Source organism: Argentina anserina, chromosome 6, assembly GCF_933775445.1.
Source record: "Argentina anserina chromosome 6, drPotAnse1.1, whole genome shotgun sequence".
Classification (NCBI taxonomy): Eukaryota; Viridiplantae; Streptophyta; class Magnoliopsida; order Rosales; family Rosaceae; genus Argentina; species Argentina anserina.
The window spans coordinates 3,614,021-3,632,983 of NC_065877.1; the positions used below are offsets into that span (position 1 = coordinate 3,614,021).

At 38.4% G+C, this 18,963-nt stretch overlaps 4 protein-coding genes across 7 annotated transcripts; 3 read left to right on the forward strand and 1 right to left on the reverse strand.

Moving 5' to 3' along the window:
• Nucleotides 1-50: 50 nt before the first annotated feature.
• On the reverse strand, nt 51-3,897 carry LOC126801014 (AP-3 complex subunit mu). Of its 4 annotated transcripts, none has more exons than XM_050528454.1 (9): nt 3,821-3,897; nt 3,167-3,237; nt 2,951-3,050; nt 2,492-2,602; nt 2,316-2,405; nt 1,752-1,999; nt 1,074-1,283; nt 654-861; nt 51-445 (listed from the first exon to the last, which is right to left on the reverse strand). In XM_050528454.1, the coding sequence occupies exons 2-9, from the start codon at nt 3,199-3,201 to the stop codon at nt 200-202; spliced, it is 1,248 nt and encodes a 415-aa protein (XP_050384411.1). In that variant the 5' UTR covers nt 3,202-3,237; nt 3,821-3,897; the 3' UTR covers nt 51-199. The 4 variants fall into 4 exon arrangements, with proteins under 4 accessions (XP_050384411.1, XP_050384412.1, XP_050384413.1 ...); XM_050528455.1 differs by having other exon boundaries at nt 3,167-3,234; nt 3,821-3,857; XM_050528456.1 differs by lacking the exon at nt 3,821-3,897 and adding an exon at nt 3,374-3,378 and having other exon boundaries at nt 3,167-3,234.
• A 154-nt stretch (nt 3,898-4,051) lies between these two features.
• LOC126801016 (chloroplast stem-loop binding protein of 41 kDa b, chloroplastic) lies at nt 4,052-7,173 on the forward strand. Its single transcript, XM_050528457.1, has 10 exons — nt 4,052-4,364; nt 4,465-4,599; nt 4,969-5,055; nt 5,157-5,247; nt 5,365-5,419; nt 5,910-5,970; nt 6,146-6,367; nt 6,453-6,569; nt 6,650-6,739; nt 6,905-7,173. The coding sequence occupies exons 1-10, from the start codon at nt 4,260-4,262 to the stop codon at nt 7,082-7,084; spliced, it is 1,143 nt and encodes a 380-aa protein (XP_050384414.1). The 5' UTR covers nt 4,052-4,259; the 3' UTR covers nt 7,085-7,173.
• A 1,670-nt stretch (nt 7,174-8,843) lies between these two features.
• On the forward strand, nt 8,844-10,557 carry LOC126801017 (galactinol synthase 2-like). Its single transcript, XM_050528459.1, has 4 exons — nt 8,844-9,251; nt 9,336-9,656; nt 9,769-9,903; nt 10,011-10,557. Exons 1-4 carry the CDS (start codon nt 8,925-8,927, stop codon nt 10,245-10,247), a joined length of 1,020 nt encoding a protein of 339 aa, XP_050384416.1. The 5' UTR covers nt 8,844-8,924; the 3' UTR covers nt 10,248-10,557.
• Nucleotides 10,558-13,128: 2,571 nt separating this feature from the next.
• LOC126800955 (galactinol synthase 2-like) lies at nt 13,129-14,774 on the forward strand. The gene is made up of 4 exons (XM_050528389.1): nt 13,129-13,594; nt 13,680-14,000; nt 14,086-14,220; nt 14,303-14,774. Exons 1-4 carry the CDS (start codon nt 13,262-13,264, stop codon nt 14,534-14,536), a joined length of 1,023 nt encoding a protein of 340 aa, XP_050384346.1. The 5' UTR covers nt 13,129-13,261; the 3' UTR covers nt 14,537-14,774.
• The last annotated feature ends 4,189 nt before the right edge of the window (nt 14,775-18,963 follow it).

Here is an 18,963-nt window from a genome sequence, read left to right on the forward strand (position 1 = left end):
TTTATTCTGATCCGTCATTTTGTAAATTTTCAGTACAGGGCAAAAATTACTCTGGTTTAATCTTAATCATCAGAACTGTTAGGGTCAACAAATCTACAGATGAAACTATCAGACATTTTCAGGGCATTGTCACACTAAAATGTACACAAATGATCTCATTTCAAACAGCTTTGAAAGGAATTTTTTTTTAATTGCCGACTTACGACCTGACTTCAAATTGCCCTGCTTTAGTGAGTGCTCGAAAGCCCTTGTATGGTCGATTTGGTAGATTCCTTAAATCAAGTTTATCTATCTGCAAGCCGGAGAGAGCAACACCCATGATCCTAAAACTTGCTTCAAACGTGGGGAACACATGAAGGCGCTCTAATCCTGTCTCAAGCACTAATGTTCCAGACATTGAAGGGGTTTTATCTTTAGGAATACGCCCAATTGACCATGAGCAGGTCTGCATAAAGAACAAGATAAAATCAAAATCCAATCAGCGAAACACATTAGTGGTTTCGGGTGCGAAGTGCAGATGTTGCAATGGGATACATATCAGTGACATCAGCAGTGAAAAAGTATATTCTAAAGTGGATTAACTATATAGCATTTTAAAAGCACAGATGTGATGTCAGTGTAATGAGTCATATATGCTAAAAGTGTACGAATACCTTATTTGCAAGAATGTTTACTGTTCCATGATTTGAGGTCAGATCAGCTGATAAAATGCATGGAGGCAGTTGAAATTGCACAGTTATAGAATCAATGGTCTTTCCAGGATCATTTCGTATTCCAACCATCACACTAACGCGACATGTTCCAGCATTGGATGTTAGTTGTGGCTTTACATAGATTGGAGAGGTTTTCAACTTTCTAACCCTGCAAAAGGGCACATGAGGTTTGTTAGAATCACCGCAAGACAAAGACAAAGATCATGCAACAATACACATTCTACCATGTTTGCTTGGTATTTTTCGCTGAACTGAACCATATTACCCGTTTAAATATCAAGCATTAAAGCCTACCCAGCTAGAGTATGTCCTACATTTCATTTTATTGTAAATCACATAAGTGCCACTTTAACACCGCACCTGTAACTCATTAGCTTAAATTGTCCGTCTGGAGGCACAAATGACAGAATTTGCTGGGACTCCCAAGGCCGAAACCGAACACATGGATGGAATCTTACATCATCAAGAATAGCAGGGTTTGTAAAGGAAAGAGTCAAATCAGGTACACCTGATAAATGGGAGTTCACTTGAACTTCACCATATATCTCACATTTCACCAGGACACCATCCCTGAGCAACATAAAATCACTTATGTGAGTAAAAACCCTTGATATACAATCATATACAAAACTACATACTAGCTAATAAACCTGCAGATTTTAGTACAATATTTTTGTTTTTCACTATTGATGAAGGATACCTATTAAATCCGTGAATTTAAAATGCAACCATGGCACTCAACTACATAATACACTTCTTCGAACTTCGTCACTACAATTCAGATTCATATCATTCTACAATATTGCTGATACTGCAGGCTGAACCATAATTATGTCACCTTGAAAAGGCATATGATGCATCTATACAGTTTGAAAAATGAGCAGCATTTAGATTATATATATTATGCAATATTAAATGAAAATCCCCTGCTAACACCCTACTAATCTTAGAGGTCTCAATGCCAATTTGTTCAACATGGAAAAATGGTGTTTCATTCAAATTTGGGTCCATATCAGAAAAAGAAAATGAAGAAAATACCTGTTTATTATTGAATCGATTTCTTCAACAAGATCAACATAAACTTCATTGTGAGCATATTTTGGATCTGTTGTTCTCCACGGAATTAAAGATGACGTTGCACCTGGAAGTGTATCACTCATGTTAGAGCTATTGCCTGTCACAACACTCAACATCTTGTTAACAAGATTTGGTGGAGCGATCATCTCTCTCAGAATATTAGGTTCTGTAGTGAGAGGGAAGCCATTGTCAATCATTTCATCCAGAAGCTGCAAATTGCAATAAATATTTTGTTCAGTCTATTCCAAGCAACACTTGCTGTATATGGAAACATTAAAAAATATTTAACTAGCAGCCAGGTCCTAGTTACTAAAGAATCACAGTCGAGGATAAGAAGTTAGACTTGTTCAATTTTTTGGGTACATTCAGCACGCAAGTGCACAACAATAAACAGCCATGAACAACTAAACTTTTCCCTGACAACAGACACATGCTATGAGAAAATATAAGTGAGACACTAACTGAAATTTAATCATTAACTTCTGAAAACACAATAAGCAGAAAAAGTATAATCAAGAAAATAACCTCATATACGATGACAAAATTATCTTTTATCAAGTCTTCATTCAAGCTGCCAAGATAATCTGTGAGGACATCAGCTACCCTGCAAAGGAACTATAACTGAAGTTCAGATGTCAATCAGGTTAAAGCATGCACAATGCAAGCATAATACTAAAAATAGACTCAGCAATGCTAATCACCTCAATGCCCATTAAAGGTGGCATTTCAACTTGAGTGCAAGCTAAAAAGGTGATCCCCTCACGAAGAACTTGGAAAAGATAATGTGTTGGTGAAGCAATTACTGGTTGCAGCTGATAAAGTCGGTAAAACATGGCATAAGTATAGTTATGAGATGCACAATCCAAAGACTATCAATTTATTCACAGTCGAAGTATGGGCAACACCCATAGATCAATCCATAGTTTTCATTTGGGGATATCAATAGCCATATGGTAAGATCTTGAAACAGAATGAGAAGAAATAGACATCATATTCAATATAATTAATGAATTGGGAAAGATATGAGAAAACCAGCATAAACAATCCATTATAACCAAAAATGATGGTGTAGTAAACTCATAAGTCAAAATTGAGAATGCAAAAAAGAAAAGAAAAAAAAAGAGTGATCTAGTTAGTTGGCATCAAATTGCAACAGCTACCTTGGAGGAATCACCTTGAGAAATGGCTTGTTCCCAGTACCATACACATATTGAGCGGTCTACACGCTGCCCAGTTAGCTGTTTCTCCAGCATTACCTCACTGTTAAATCCCAAAAAAAAAACAATAAAACTCTGTTCTGTCCTAAAAACAAGGGAGCTATAGGAAATACCAGCGATTTTATATGATCAAACAATACAAGCTTCCGAGACTCTTACCCCGAATCGGATAGCAGAAATATGCACTGCAACATCTTTCTCTTTTCCTTCAGGTCTGTTAGTGATAGCTTCTGGGGAGAAACATTAACTGTAGATAAGCTCAGTAGCCCAAAAACTCCTGAGGAGAAGAAACAACTACAACAACTTGCAAACCCATTCCTCAGTTCTACCCTCATACATTGTCTATTTAACAAACGGCAACACTACCTGCTCGAAACACTACAAAATTCTTGAAGAAGACACATATCTACCAACCCAAAAACTTCTCCCCTTCTAATGCCATAGCAGCTATGCTTATCCAAACAAAGAACCCAAATTGAATCTCTACAAGATTGCCTTCAACAACAAACCCTTCACTAGATATAATCATATAATATCTCCAAAACGCAAAAGCAAAGAAATTCAACACCATATTTAAAGTTTAAACCAATATTAGCATTAAGATCCCAGAACCAACCCCTCTTATGTTTTGCACACAACTGGATCATCAAAATAAACAGCAGACTGTAATCAAATCCAGAATACATTTTCTTAAGCAATGTGATTCAGATCAATCAGATGCTAGCTATGTTGATTGAAAACTGCAGGGTTTTGATACCAAAGATTCAACCTTTCCTTAGCTTCTGCATTAAAGCAATGAAATTCAACGAGTACCTGCTTAAATCTTCATCAGCACAACCCTCTGTCGTCTTCGTCACCCTTTTCTTCATAGAAGTGATTGAAATTATGCTTAGCTCTAACAGTAGCCACTGGGGTTTGAGAAAAGCCCAAACCTTTACCCGACCCAGAAGCCCACATCGAGCAACGGAGCTTAAAATAACTCCTCAACGGCGTCGTTTAGGCCCCTCAGTTCCCAAGTTGGCCGCTTTAGGGCGCCAAAAAGCTGAGACCTTTGGATGATGATGACCCAATTGATGAGTGGCTGACGGAGATGAGAGGCTAAGGAGTGAGTGGGTCATACTATTAGCCTTATCCTGAGTTAGTGTTCGACGGGAGGACATGAAAAAGATGAAGTCTTTAACGATTTCAGACCCCAATATACCAATCAAGACCAAACCCAGAAACAAGAACAAGTACAAGGGTTTGGTTGATCATGGCGAAATTGGTGTCGGTGCAGAGACACCCTTCTGTCTCACTTCTCCCTCCTTCTTCTTTCTCTGACTTCAATGGCACCAGGCTACTCCACTCCCAAGTTCAGGTTTTTAACTTCTCTCTCTCTTTTGATGACGTTTGGTTTGATCAAAGTTTAAAGCTTTAGGTGAAATGCTTAGTACCCATGTGGTGGCTTTTTGGTGCAGTATAAGAGAAGAGTTGCACAGCCAAAAGGTGCATTGCAAGTTTCGGCTTCGAGTACGAAGAAGATTCTGATAATGGGAGGCACTAGGTTTATTGGGGTGTTCTTGTCTAGGCTACTTGTCAAGGAGGGTCATCAGGTATCACCCTCATTATCTTCATTTCAAAGTTTTGGGCTTTAAATTTGGAATGATGAGAATAATGCAATGTGAGCTTTGGAATGGGAATGGTTCAGTTGTTAGTTTTAGGTGTGAGATTGCTCCAACTTGAACTTAGCTTATCTGAGTTTCAATCTTTGCTGAAACTTTTTCCTATATAATGAGGTGGCAATAATGTGAGCTTTATATAGATTGGAATGTTTCAGTTCTAATATATGTGACTATTTAACAAGTTAGAGTTTGAGTGTAGAAAGGTCTCTATAAGAAATTAAGAATGCTAAATTAGTTTGACTAAGTTGCTATCGACCTTGAGTTTTGATACGTTGTTAACGATTAGGTTTGCTTTGGCAGGTTACATTGTTTACCAGAGGAAAAGCACCCATCACTCAGCAGTTGCCAGGTGAATCTGATAGTGATTACACAGATTTCGCTTCCAAGGTATGACAATGTTGCTAAGGCACCAAAAACTCATTTACTCAGAATGATTTCACATGCTTCTGCACCTTCATTTGTTAATAATCATGTTGTTTTTGTTGTAGATTTTGCATTTGAAAGGAGACAGAAAGGACTATGATTTTGTGAAGTCCAGTCTTTCAGCTGAAGGCTATGATGTTGTTTACGACATAAACGGTGTGTACCATTCATAAATTGTTGTCCATTTGGATTTTTTCACTATATTTTCACTGCATCACCTTACTGCTCCTTACTTTGGTACTTCATAACCTGAACATCTCTGGAAATATTCAGGAAGAGAGGCAGAGGAAATTGTGCCCATATTGGATGGACTTCCGAAGTTAGAACAGTAAGCTCTTAAAAACCCTACTGATAAAGATATTAAGTCTTCTTCTTTATTGATGGTCGGTTAGTGAAGTAATCAAATAATTCTCTGTCCTGTTTAGATCAGGACAGTACAAGTGAATTCTAAATTAACAAGCGTGCGATGTGATAAGAAAAATTGTTGACATATTAAGTTTTAATTTAACAATAATAGTAGAATTTTAAAGTTGACATCATAAGATGTACAAACATGTCCTAAATTTGGGTAAGCCTGCGAGACATTTGGGATTTTAGAGGACACCACATAACTTGATAGGTAGAGATGTACCTGTAAGTGGAAAAGTGATTTTTGGAACTGTCAATTACTGGTGCTTTGATTAAAAAGATAGATCTGAGGTTTACTCAAATACTAAAATGCTGGAAGTGTGGAACTGATGCTTTGGTGCTAAACTGTGATTTCTACCCATTTAAAATAGCAAATATTAAGATAATCTAATGATTCTACTGATTCTCAGGTACATATACTGCTCTTCAGCTGGTGTTTATCTGAAATCTGATCAATTACCTCACTTTGAGGTATGCCTGATGCTCTAATTATCTTACTTTTCAATATGAAAGTGTGAACATCCGGCTGGTATAAATGATCTCTGTAGATTTTTGTGATCTCTGTAGATTTTTCTGACACTCTTCCAGCTCAATTATTTTGGGAGTCTGCTATATATTATTCATGTATTTGTTTTTCTGGTGATAGACCGATGCAGTTGATCCAAAGAGCAGGCACAAGGGAAAGCTTGAGACAGAGAGCTTGCTTGAGTCAAGGGGTGTCAATTGGACTTCTATAAGGCCAGTCTACATCTATGGACCACTGAACTACAACCCTGTTGAAGAGTGGTTCTTCCACCGTTTGAAAGCTGGCCGCCCAATTCCAGTTCCAAACTCAGGAATACAAATAACACAACTCGGTCATGTTAAGGTAATATGATGACAAAATCTTCATATATTTTTGTTTATTAATTTTGTACCATTATTGGAGCCTCATTTGGTTATATGTTTTGCAGGATCTAGCAACTGCATTTATTAAGGTCCTTGGTAATGAAAAGGCCAGCAAGGAAGTGTTCAACATCTCTGGAGATAAATATGTCACCTTTGATGGATTAGCAAAAGCATGTGCAAAGGTAACAATATTGGTCTTTGACAGAAAGAAAAATCGCTCTTCTGTAATTTTATGGTTCTAATTTCTCTATGATGTTGTTAGGCTGCTGGATTCCCTGAGCCTGAGATTGTTCACTATAACCCTAAGGAGTTTGATTTTGGCAAGAAGAAGGCATTTCCATTTCGTGACCAGGTGAACATTGGTGTTTCGACATTGACTTTCCTAATACATAAATTTTAGCTTTCAAACCAAATAGTTGACAAGTTGATGAATATGGATAACTATTTCATGAGATAAGGCTAAAATGTAGTTTTCGTAACTTCATGAATCTAACAATGTGTTGCTGGTGTGACGCAGCACTTTTTTGCATCGATTGACAAAGCGAAGAGCGTGCTTGGGTGGAAACCCGATTATGACCTGGTCGAAGGTCTTGCAGACTCCTACAACCTAGACTTTGGCAGAGGAACATTCAGGAAAGAAGCTGATTTTACAACTGATGACATGATTCTTGGCAAGAGTTTTGTTCTCCAAAGCTAGTCATCTGTCTCTTTCCTCCCCTGATTTGTAATTAACCTTGTATGCCAATATCCATTCAAGATCAAGAGGAAATCAAGTTCTTTTTGTTATGTTGTTGGATCTCAAGTCTATAGTACTAGAAAATAAGTTTGCACAATTGCATGAGGGGTCATTTTAAAAATTCTCCTAGCTCAATGGTTAAGAGGCAACTTCCCAGTTATTAACGAGCCATGCCTGTTATTTTCGACCTATCAGCATCAGTGTCCACAGTCCAAACCTTATCTTGGAATTTAGTGCTTGGTCCAGGTACCTCCTGGAATTTTGGCTCCAGAAGTCCAACACATTGTTTTGAAAACTGAAAAGTAAACTCTATGACTAACCCTTTCTTTGAATTGTTCCAACGGATCGATAAGGGACTTGTATCTGTCAAGTTGAACCATCAAGATCACCAGTACACCAGATTAACTTCCATTTCTGTTGAATGCCCCAGAAATGAGGACTCTCATAAACTGTAAACGAATACCCTTAAATCACTACACAATAGTAAGGTCCCAGGTTGGGAATAATCATCGAACAGATCGTAGTTTTGTATTATGCATTTATGCTAAAGATAAGTTCAAAGCAGAACGTGGAAACAACTCCCAAATTTCATGCGTAAGGAAATTAGCCACTAATCCATAGCTCAAAATTAGGAAAATGAAATAAAAAAATCCATACGATCTTGACTAGTGAATCATAGATCATTCATCCTCAAGGAACAGACGATTCTCCAAGATATGTGATGGAATATTCCCAAAGTGCAAAAGTCATTAATCTTTTATCCATTTTAATGCAAAAAGGTTGGTCACCCATTATCTTTGGTGATATTTACTACACTATTTTACAATTTAACATTATCCGGTACTAAGTAAGATTTGGTCGGTTAGCTTATCCTATAAGTAAGAGCCCGCTATCCCATCCTAATTTAATACCATGACGTCGCCCCCGAATTGATGTTAAAATTTTGGACCAACTAACAAAACTGGAAAATCAAACAGTGATGTGGGATTACTTCTAGGAATCTCCATAGCTGCCACGTGACAGAAATTGGTTGTCAACACTGGAAGCTGCCACTTGCTCTCTTCCCCCGCAGGAGCGCGACACGTAATGGACCTACTACAACAGGATGTGCATTTCTTTTTCTTTTTTTACTATGTATAGACTATCGCCTAAAAACCCTGAAAACATTTGGACTCAGAACCCTGACAAACCACTGATTCAACTTAAGCTTTGATTTTCATATAAAAATTATTATATTAACCTGTTACATAATTTATGTACATATATTTTTAATATTATTAGTTATTTTTATCGTATTTATTTTTAATTGACTACTCATATTTAAATAATTTTTCTTCTTGAATAATTATTATATGCACTCGGAACACTATGTTATTATGTGGTGTACAGTCAATCATATTATTACATGGTGTGATAAACATGCACGCGGTGAAAGAAGAGAAGATTATTTAAATATAAGTAACTAATCAGAAATAAATACAGTAAAAAATTGACCAATAATATTTAAGAGGTACACCACATGATAATGTCACGTGTATTCTGGGTAAACAAAGTAATTACTCAAGAAACTGACTTTGATTTCCCACTCCAAAAATAGATTAATTTTTTATATAAAAAATAGATTAATTATACAAACAAATAATGGAAATTACTGACCTTAAATCCTATATATACTCCCCCACCGCTCCATTCTGCTCCATCAACCTTCAAAGATACACACACAGTGACACAGGTCTTATAAACAGTTCTTTTCATTTCAAAGCCCCGATTTCATTTCACAAAAAACCTTTATTTTTCCATCATGGCTCCTCGTATCACCAACGGTGCCACAACCGTCTCAACCGTCAAGTCTTCCACTACATGTAGCCGTGCCTATGTGACGTTCTTGGCCGGAAACGGTGACTATGTGAAAGGTGTGGTTGGGTTGGCCAAGGGTTTAAGGAAGGTCAAAAGCAAGTATCCACTAGTTGTGGCCATCTTGCCCGACGTGCCTGAAGACCACCGTCAGATCCTGGTTTCTCAGGGCTGCATAGTCAGAGAGATCGAACCTGTGCACCCTCCTGAGAACCAGACCCAATATGCCATGGCCTACTACGTCATCAACTACTCCAAGATTCGTATTTGGGAGGTACGTGTACCGTACCTCATTAAGTCACTGACACGTGTTCATTCACTTGGATAATTAGGGTCAATCCTTTTCTTTTTGTTACAGTTTGTGGAGTATAGCAAGATGATCTACTTGGATGGAGATATCCAAGTGTTTGAGAACATCGACCATCTGTTCGATTATCCGGACAACTACTTCTATGCTGTCAAGGATTGCTTCTGTGAGCCAAACTGGAGGGACAGTCCCCAGTATAAGATTGGTTACTGCCAACAGTGCCCGGATAAGGTTCAGTGGGACAGTAGCTTGGGTCCGAAGCCACCTCTATATTTTAATGCAGGCATGTTTGTTTATCAGCCTTGCTTGTCTACTTACCAGGAACTCCTCAGTGCCCTCAAGACTAGCACTCCAACTTTGTTTGCAGAGCAGGTAAAATGAATGTAAATTCGATCATTTACTGGGGTCTATTACGTTCACCTCATCTTTTCAATTGGGTCTTATAGTGATATGAAATTCGATCTGCTGCTGGTTTGATTTGCAGGATTTCTTGAACGATTTCTTCAAGGATAAGTACAGGCCCATCCCTTCGGATTACAACCTTGTTTTGGCCATGCTTTGGCGCCACCCTGAAAATATTGAATTGAACAAAATTAAGGTTGTCCACTATTGTGCTAATGTGAGTATCTACTGGTACTTCAATCATTTACTTAGATGATACAAAAAAAATGGATGGAGATGAGATCCTGGTTCACTACTTAACGTGTTGATTTGTTATTTGATTAGGGTTCCAAGCCATGGAGGTACAATGGAGAAGGGGAGAACATGGAGAGGGAAGACATTAAGATGCTGGTGAAGATGTGGTGGGATATTTATAACGACGATTCGTTGAATTATGTCAATACTGTGGCTCCTCCGGCGGCTAGAAATAGAACTCGGCAAGTGAACCTGCAGCCCTTCCAGACGGCGTTGTTGACGGAGGCTGGCGATCCCAATTATATCACCGCTCCATCCGCTGCTTAGTTAGTGCCTGCAAGTTCCCCATAATCAGATATATCGAAGAAGTATATATAGTTGGCATTCTAAATAAGAGTACTGGTTTGTTTTATTCTAGTATTGACCGGTCTGCCCATTTCCAACATACCAGCCATGGGGTATTGGGGATCGATCTGAAGAGAGTTTAATAGTTTAGGAGTTTGAAGTGGTACTCCCTCATTTTTGTTGGGACGACGGGAGTAATATGTCAAAGTGGTAATATAAGAGGTGTGAATTACAGCTTTTTTTACTTGTACACAATCTAGGCTCTCATCAGTTCGATCTTGCATTCTTGCTATCAATTGATCTTTATCTACTGTTTCTCTCGTATCAAATCCACGGTAGTTCAACATTCATAGGAGAATAAAAGGTGTTTTTGGAAGGACACGAATTTTACCCCTTGTTGAAACAAGAAATCAGCCAATATCTGTACGTTAATGTTACTTCGGTTAGGGGATCTCCGGCCAACACGTACAAGGAACGTGTACGCTCGTCAGATTTTCCACGTACAGAATATGTACTTATGGGTTTGACAAATAGAGGAAGTGGAATTCTTGCCAAAAATAGAGAATTAGAAGTGAATCAATCATGTACGTAAACCCTAGCCTAATTAAAATTGGACTCTCATTATTGGTGCATTAAAGTTCCACGGGAAAACACTGATCTCAATATGGGATACAGATAACAGTAGGAGCATGCTTCAATTGCAAGAGTAAAGAGCAGCCGACGAAGAAACATTTCAAAGAGGCACGTACTGTAAACAAAATAACGCAGAAGGGGCTCTGAGAATGTACTGCTAGAACATCTAGGTCTACTACTGGATATGATATTTCTTTTCGAGTTACACAGAATATGTAAAATAACCAATCTTTAGGTTTTAACCAGATGCATGATCAAGGGAACGCAAGTTTTCATACAACTATAATAGAAAAACTGCTGGTATTAGCTAATAGACTTCGGCCATCAGCCTTTCAGGAAATCTGATCGAATGAGGTTATCAAGCCCGTAAACTCTACTGACCCCAATTACTCTGATCGATTCTATAATTCGTAACTTTCAATCCTTAGTTAGGAACCTGATCGCATGAGAGTAAGACGTAAACCCTAGCTAGTGGCACGAAAAGTTCAGAAGCTCTTAAACCTATATTCAATGGCTTATATCACACACTGTTCCAATCTTTACCTAATATGATCGATCTCCTCCACAAGAAGATCGATGGATGTGATCAATCCCCTAATCAACCTCTTGGTTCTTCTTTTTCCATGATTAGAGATGATCATTCTAGATAGCCAAATTTTGTGAAAGGAAAAGTCCTCCAGATATGGTAAATTCGCAAAGAAATTGAACCAATATTTTAAGGAATCGTAAGGGAATAACACACGGATTTCCCAAGAATCTCGATGGCTTAATCACACAACCAAACTTTAAGGATTAATTATTAGAATATTCTCCGAGAATATTAAACGGAACTTAATCTATAATTTTACCTACCATAGTAGTCCAGAGTGAAGAAACATAATCTGATACTAAACTACGATATGGTCGGTCGGTGGTAAGTGGTAACCATATCCCACACAAGTTAATACGACGCCGTCCAACGCCGCATTAAAGCTAAACGCGTCTTATTTCGGGCCAACCAACTTAACTATACCGAAAAAGAAAGCGTCGGTCATTCGTGCATGCATGGCTGTTCTTCTGGGAAGCTCCTCCCGTGCCAGGTGGCAGACGTTGACACATGGTGGCTCACCAGTCACTGGAGTAGAATATACCCAAAAAAGTGAACCGGGTTTGCCGGCGTTAGTAGGATTCCGTGGATATTAAGCCATCGGTGGCCCTACGTTGGGATCTACCGGAGTAACAGCGAGCCACGTGTCTGGCGTTTTATACGTGGCCGTTAGATGAGGTCATTACCCTTTAGTAGACTATTCTTCGCTTATGGGGGAAGATCTAGCCACTTCTTGTCGGCGGAGCTTAGATTGACATTTTTTTACCTAAATTACCATACATTCTCCCTTTTTTTTTTGTTCATCTTCATTGTGCAAGTAACCGTACCATTTCTAAATCGGATGTATGAATACAGTACAATATACCATACACTACAATAATATTGCTCGTATGACCGGCCTTGATCATTTTAATCAATTATCAAATGTATGAATACATTATATCGGTTTACTTGTAAATTAAAATAAGCATATGATACCTAAGGATCGTCTTAAAGATCACTATTTTATATGTATTACTTTATTTGGCGTCCATAGGTAAATTATTCAGTAATATTCCAAAATCCCAACAAGAGAACAAAAATCAACGTATGATTTCCAGTAGTAATCTTTTCATTATGGTGTTTTTAAGTCATGAGTATTAATATGGAAATGAATAATACGGTGAGTTGAGGTCGATGTTACGAGAAGATCACAAGGTTATTAGAGTCATATAAAAAGTCACCATGCTTTGAAGGATAATCAAGTTTATTGAAAATATCCAAACCAATAATCCTTTCTATAATTGTCCAATTAAAATCCAAATACATTTTGACTTGAATGTCGACAGAATTAGTATTAATTATTGGATAACGTAACGCATCACAGATTTAGTGCGAGTTTTTCTTTTTAGATGCAAAGATTTAGTTCGAGTTGAAGATTCTAGCTTGATCTTGAAAGATATGCTGCTAATCAGTAATCACCATTCATCAGTGGGGACTTAAGACTAATCAGAGTGATCAGACTGAGGAGGACCGTCCACCTGTTAAGAATTTACCCTAAACTACCATTTTGTTTCCATAATCAAAAGCAACCTACCTCATTTTTCATATCTTATAACACCACCCCAATTCCTATAAAAACCCCTCAACCCCAACCCAACTTCATCATCCAAAACATTGCATACAAAGCCTTTCAGAGCAAACACAACTCTTCTAAGTTCTACACACCTTCGATCTTCATCTCAAATTCTTCTCAACACCAATCATTTTCTTCTATCCCAAACAAACAATACTTAACATGGCTCCTCATGATATCACCACCGCTACTAAGACCACTATCCTCTCAACCAAGGCCGCCACTGCCCCGAGCCGAGCCTACGTGACGTTCTTGGCCGGAAACGGCGACTACGTCAAAGGTGTGGTTGGTCTGGCCAAGGGTTTACGGAAGGTGAAGAGCAAGTACTCACTAGTTGTGGCCATCTTGCCTGATGTGCCTGAAGAGCACCGTCAGATCCTAGTTTCTCAGGGCTGCATAGTCAGAGAGATCGAGCCTGTTCACCCTCCTGAGAATCAGACCAACTTCGCCATGGCGTACTACGTCATCAACTACTCCAAGCTTCGTATTTGGGAGGTACGTGTACCTTATTAAGTCACTGACACGTGTTCATTAACTTGGATAATTGGGGTTAATCCTTTTTTTTTGTTTTTTGTTATAGTTTGTGGAGTATAGCAAGATGATCTACTTGGATGGAGATATCCAAGTGTTTGAGAACATCGACCATCTGTTCGATTATCCGGACAACTACTTCTATGCTGTCAAGGATTGCTTCTGTGAGCCAAACTGGAAGGACAGTCCCCAGTATAAGATTGGTTACTGCCAACAGTGCCCGGATAAGGTTCAGTGGGACAGTAGCTTGGGTCCTAAGCCACCTCTATACTTTAATGCTGGCATGTTCGTCTATGAGCCGAACTTGTCTACCTACCATGATCTCTTGAGAACCCTCAAGACTTCTACTCCTACTTTGTTCGCTGAGCAGGTAAATAATTGTTACGACTGCAAATTATAAGTAATTTTCACTCAATATTGGGTTTTAACTTGACAGTAATTTTGGAACCTCGCAGGATTTCTTGAATGTGTACTTTAGGGACAAGTACGTGCCCATCCCTTCAAACTACAACCTTGTGTTGGCTATGCTGTGGCGCCATCCTGAAAACATAGAGCTAGAGAAAGTTAAAGTTGTTCACTATTGTGCTAACGTGAGTATACTACCTACAAGTTGTTCACATTAATCTTGATTTTGTAGCACAGTATAGTAATGGTTGATTTTATCGTGATTAGGGTTCCAAGCCATGGAGGTACAATGGAGAAGGGGAGAACATGGAGCGAGAAGACATCAAGATGTTGGTGAAGAAATGGTGGGACATTTACGATGATGAGTCTTTGGACTACGAGAACTGCAATGGTGCTGCAGAGGCTGGAAATGACACCGAGCAAATGAACCTGCAGCCATTTGTGGCGGCGCTTTCGGAGGCTGGCGATGTTAATTTTATTCCGGCCCCATCAGCTGCCTAGTGTCTGGGTTCTTGGTGGCATTGACATAAGAAGTATATAGGGCTTATTAAGATACAATTGATTTGTATTTAGTACTTATTCCGTTTGGTCCTTCCATAATTATTTACTTGGGAGGCCTTTCTTGAAGTTTTAGTGTAGGAGTCTCGAGTCCCCCTGTTCTTTATGTTGGGGCTTTGTTATATTGCGAACAACGTTTGAAATATAGCTCCAAACTTCCAATTATCGGATTTACAAGTTACCTTCGTTTGCACTGACTGAAGTAATCAAACTGATAAACACTGAATCAATGAATCTTTTCACTCTGAGCATCTTGCATTGCAGCAACTTCACAAAGTTGTCATAAATAAGAAGCAAACAATCAAGACACGCATACAAAGCTTGGGAAAATTTTCAATCAAAACAAGGGTACATGCAATCTTTAGATAGCGGATTGATTGATGGTTGAAGCAAATGGAAAATATCAGAGCCATCTAGTTGGTTAAAGCAAATGGAAAATATCAGAGCCATCTAGTTTATCATTTACAATGGACAGAGTGCTATATATGTACATATGTGGCGTTTGTATGTACGTAACTACGAATAGATGACTAATATTCAATATGAAAAGCAAGTTTTTTTTTCCCAACTCAAAACGCAGTCAGAAAATAATCAGTAAAGCTTTGGCATACGCAGCAAGCAGGCTCTGCAACTCTCCATCCAAATTAATGGTTGTTGGTCTGCGTCCTTATTTTACAGCTAAGTATAGCAGGGATGGACCAAGAAATAATGACTGGTATTGATATTGACAAGCTCTGTACAGGTGGTTCTGGCAAAGATCAAATGGGCCGGGGATGATTTGGTCAAAGAGTGTGCAAATGCTGAAACATTTCAAGGTACAAGACGATTCTTGTACATTTCAAGTTTAGCTGTAAATTTCCGAATTTATAGTAGTGCAAGTGTTCCAGGAAGACAGAGAAGAAGAACCAGATTGAAATAGTTTTTGATCAAGGAAATATCTAGCAGTACTAACGATACATACCATTACTCATTAGCAAATTCTTCATCAGATGTTAACAATTTAGTTACCATTGGTTCTATATATATGCACAGGAATTTATTTTGCAGATTAATCAACAGAATGCATGTATGGAGAAGTTTGTTAGCTACAACTACTATTAGTCTATTACCTTGACAAGGGAAGAAATATTGAAGCAGTACTAAGACTAAATTGTTACACAAGGTAAAGCATCTGTACAAGGGTTACACCATGCATTGAAGGATTGGGAATAGATGGAGGATGTTGCAAACTTCAAATCAAAGTTGTCAAAATGTTCAGTCAAAACTGTGGCACCTGTAAGCTCTGCTGCTCTGAGTCCAAATGGGTGGTTGGTATTCAAAAGTGTACTGGAACATTGCTTGGTCTTCACCCTTCACCATTATTTCTCTGATGAACAAATTAAAAGAAAAGTAGAATGCAGGTAGTTGTTGGCAAGATCAGTTAGCACATTGATGTTGGAGGGAAACAGAGTAAAAATGATTCACCAACTCCATGAACTTCAACTTGGTAAACTCCAAAGGGTCATCTTAAATTCTTAATTAGCTAGTCCAGTCATATGTGTTATAAACTTATAATGATGATGATAATGATGTTCTTATATGTATGACAACTTGATGTATAATTTCATTTTCCTATATCCAAACTCTGCAGTTTTCTTAGTTGGAATTCAGAGCACCAAAGCTGGTAGAGCTCACACTGTTTTATACTTCTTCTAATCAAGTCTATATGGCATTCTTGCAAGGCAACATCCTCTAGGATCTAAGAGCAATCAATATACATTGTGTGGAGTTTTAACTACGTTTGTTATGTACTTATGTGTTGTTGCAAACATATTTACACAGTAGAACAAGAACAGACAAGTGGGAACAAAGGATTGATATTCTTTTGTGCCAAGAATGAAGATAGAATCAAACATTTGTAACAATATTAAGCACAAAAAGGGAGATCCGACCGAATTCTGATTTATCTATTTTTGTTTACAACCATATGAGACAGCTGATTGCTCCATGTATAAGTCTGCATATATAAGAAGCTTTTGCTCCCAAGTCTCAACAGTGTTTCTGGAATTCCCACATCAGATTATTGAAATAGAGGAATTGAAGACGAAGAACCAGTATCACGTAGAGTTGATACTTTTCTCTCCAGCTCTCCACCTCCTCCTTGAAGTATCTACAAAAGTTTCCAATAACAATACAAACAGTCAGAAACATGAAATACAATACCAATCTCTTGTACAAAACCAAACTGAATAATCGCAAAAGAAAAAAGATGCATAAGATCGCCTACCCAATTTCCCTAAACCTCTCATTCCAACAAAACCAACCACATGCATGATGCCTCGTCGGCGTCTTCATCATCATCATCATCGTCGCCGGTGGCGCTGGCCAAAGTGGCGGCCATTAGTAGTTTCCGAACTTCCAATTCAATCAATATTGGAGTTGGAAGACAATAAACAGAAATGGGCTGGATAGAGGCAACCAGGTGCTCTTTATATAGCGACAGAAGTGAAAGTACCACACTACCCTTTCCTTCCACGCTGTTCCGACTTCGGCCCGCTCCATCTGTGCATGTCCAGTGCGGCCCGTTTAAAACCTTTATTATTAAGGCTTTATAGGATCAGTGTTAATGTGGTGAAGATTGCATAATGAGAGTTGAGAGAGGTCAGAATGTCAGATTATCATCGCTAAGTATGTAGAAATTAAACTTTTCCGCTCTCATATATATGGTGAAGAATTCTTACAGAGTAAAACGACTAGTAACAAGTTAAATGTATAACGTGTCTGTGTGTTTTTTTTTTAAAGCCAAAGCACCTAGCAGCTAGGTGTCACAATTGTTAATAGCAGCTAATACCTCCTGCTACAATAGAATTACCACATATCACGTATAATGTCAGGAGACTTCACAAACCAAACACTATCCACTATCCACTGAACCAAACACAAACAACGTGAATAAGATGATCTGCAACACCATTAGCTTCCCGAAAGATGTGTCTTATAGTAGAAGAAGGCAAGGTAAGTAAATACCGTTTGCAATCTTCTATAATTAATTCGACTCACCTCCGATAAATTTGTTTGAGAAGAATTAAGAGCGCTACTAATACATAAGAATCACTTTCAATGTCAATGTTATCCCAACCTTAGCGGATGCCAAGAAGCAAATCTTCTCTACACACCTAGCCTCCATAGCAAGAGCTAAGTGAGCATAGAGATATGACGTAGCACATACAACGATACTTCTTCCACTATCATCTCCTATAACATTTATGTAGTGTGTAAACTGTGAAGAGAAACATGTACGTCAAAACTAGTCAATTTTGTCACCATGAGCTAGCCAAAGCGTCGAAATACAAGGAAAAGTTTACTTATTCAGAATTTTACAGGGGAAATCTCCAAAGCAAAGAATTCTATCATGACATCCGATCTATGTCCTTAGATCACTAAGTTTAACAATTACAAATTTAGAAGGCAAAGCTTGACTTGGTATGGCATCTCTTGGTGTAGTTTTGTTTTGTAGCTCACTTGTGCTATCTGCTGGCTCCATCTTCATTCTCCACTGCGTCGGCTAGTCCGCACCAGTGATTGAGAGAAAAATATGTAACGTATGCTCATAGTATTGATCTGAGTGAGGTCAACTTCCTCACCTCTAGCTTTGGTACGATGCATGTCGCACAAAATAGATGGATTGAGTGAGGGAAAATCTCTGACTTCCCATCGAGCTAGCTATTTGGCTCAATCCGTCTTCGTCTTGGATACTCGCATTACTGATCTGCACAAGGGCATACTACCAGCGTATGCTCATAGCAGATCTGAAATGTAACTGGAGTAACAGGGTTTTGGTCAAAGTGTGCCTGCAAATTTTATATGGTGCCTAAAATAGCAACATAAGCAAAGCAATGTACTTGAACTTTTGAAATAACAAACAAGGCAACACTTGATCTTCTGAAACGCCAAAACGTACACCAGTATTAAGATTCAAGTAATAAGGTCTTTTCAGAGATCAGCTATTCAGATATCCTTCTCAAAACAACAAAAAAAGATATCAGCTATATACTCAGAGTTGCGATTTACGACCTTACAAAAAGAATCATGATGAACCACCAAAGAGAACTTCCTTACTGATCCAGCGTACTTAACTTGGCGAATATAAATCGCCTTAATACATTTGGATAGTCTAAACCAAACGGAATATCAGATTCATTATGGGGTACACATTGCCAAAATTGAACAAGCTTACCTGCCTGGCGAGCAAGCATGTATATTTCTTCATCACTGTCTTCAAAGCCTGCACATTGCGTGGCATAAATATCCCGAAGCCCTTTGCATTTCTGAATAATTGTGAGAAGGCAATCTTTTTCGATGATGCACATGCACACCAATATGGCTCGAAC

Coding starts and splice junctions, on each gene's coding strand:
- LOC126801016 (XM_050528457.1), top strand. CDS start 4,260: ATGGCGAAATTGGTGTCGGTGCAGAGACACCCTTCTGTCTCACTTCTC. Junction 4,600..4,968: donor TTGTCAAGGAGGGTCATCAG/GTATCACCCTCA, acceptor TTGCTTTGGCAG/GTTACATTGTTTACCAGAGG. Junction 5,971..6,145: donor ATCAATTACCTCACTTTGAG/GTATGCCTGATG, acceptor TTCTGGTGATAG/ACCGATGCAGTTGATCCAAA.
- LOC126800955 (XM_050528389.1), top strand. CDS start 13,262: ATGGCTCCTCATGATATCACCACCGCTACTAAGACCACTATCCTCTCA. Junction 13,595..13,679: donor CCAAGCTTCGTATTTGGGAG/GTACGTGTACCT, acceptor TTTTTGTTATAG/TTTGTGGAGTATAGCAAGAT. Junction 14,221..14,302: donor TTGTTCACTATTGTGCTAAC/GTGAGTATACTA, acceptor TATCGTGATTAG/GGTTCCAAGCCATGGAGGTA.
- LOC126801014 (XM_050528453.1), bottom strand. CDS start 3,342: ATGAGGGTAGAACTGAGGAATGGGTTTGCAAGTTGTTGTAGTTGTTTC. Junction 2,603..2,950: donor CTCAAGGTGATTCCTCCAAG/GTAGCTGTTGCA, acceptor CGACTTTATCAG/CTGCAACCAGTAATTGCTTC. Junction 2,000..2,315: donor ATTTTGTCATCGTATATGAG/GTTATTTTCTTG, acceptor TGCAATTTGCAG/CTTCTGGATGAAATGATTGA.
- LOC126801017 (XM_050528459.1), top strand. CDS start 8,925: ATGGCTCCTCGTATCACCAACGGTGCCACAACCGTCTCAACCGTCAAG. Junction 9,657..9,768: donor CAACTTTGTTTGCAGAGCAG/GTAAAATGAATG, acceptor TTTGATTTGCAG/GATTTCTTGAACGATTTCTT. Junction 9,904..10,010: donor TTGTCCACTATTGTGCTAAT/GTGAGTATCTAC, acceptor TTATTTGATTAG/GGTTCCAAGCCATGGAGGTA.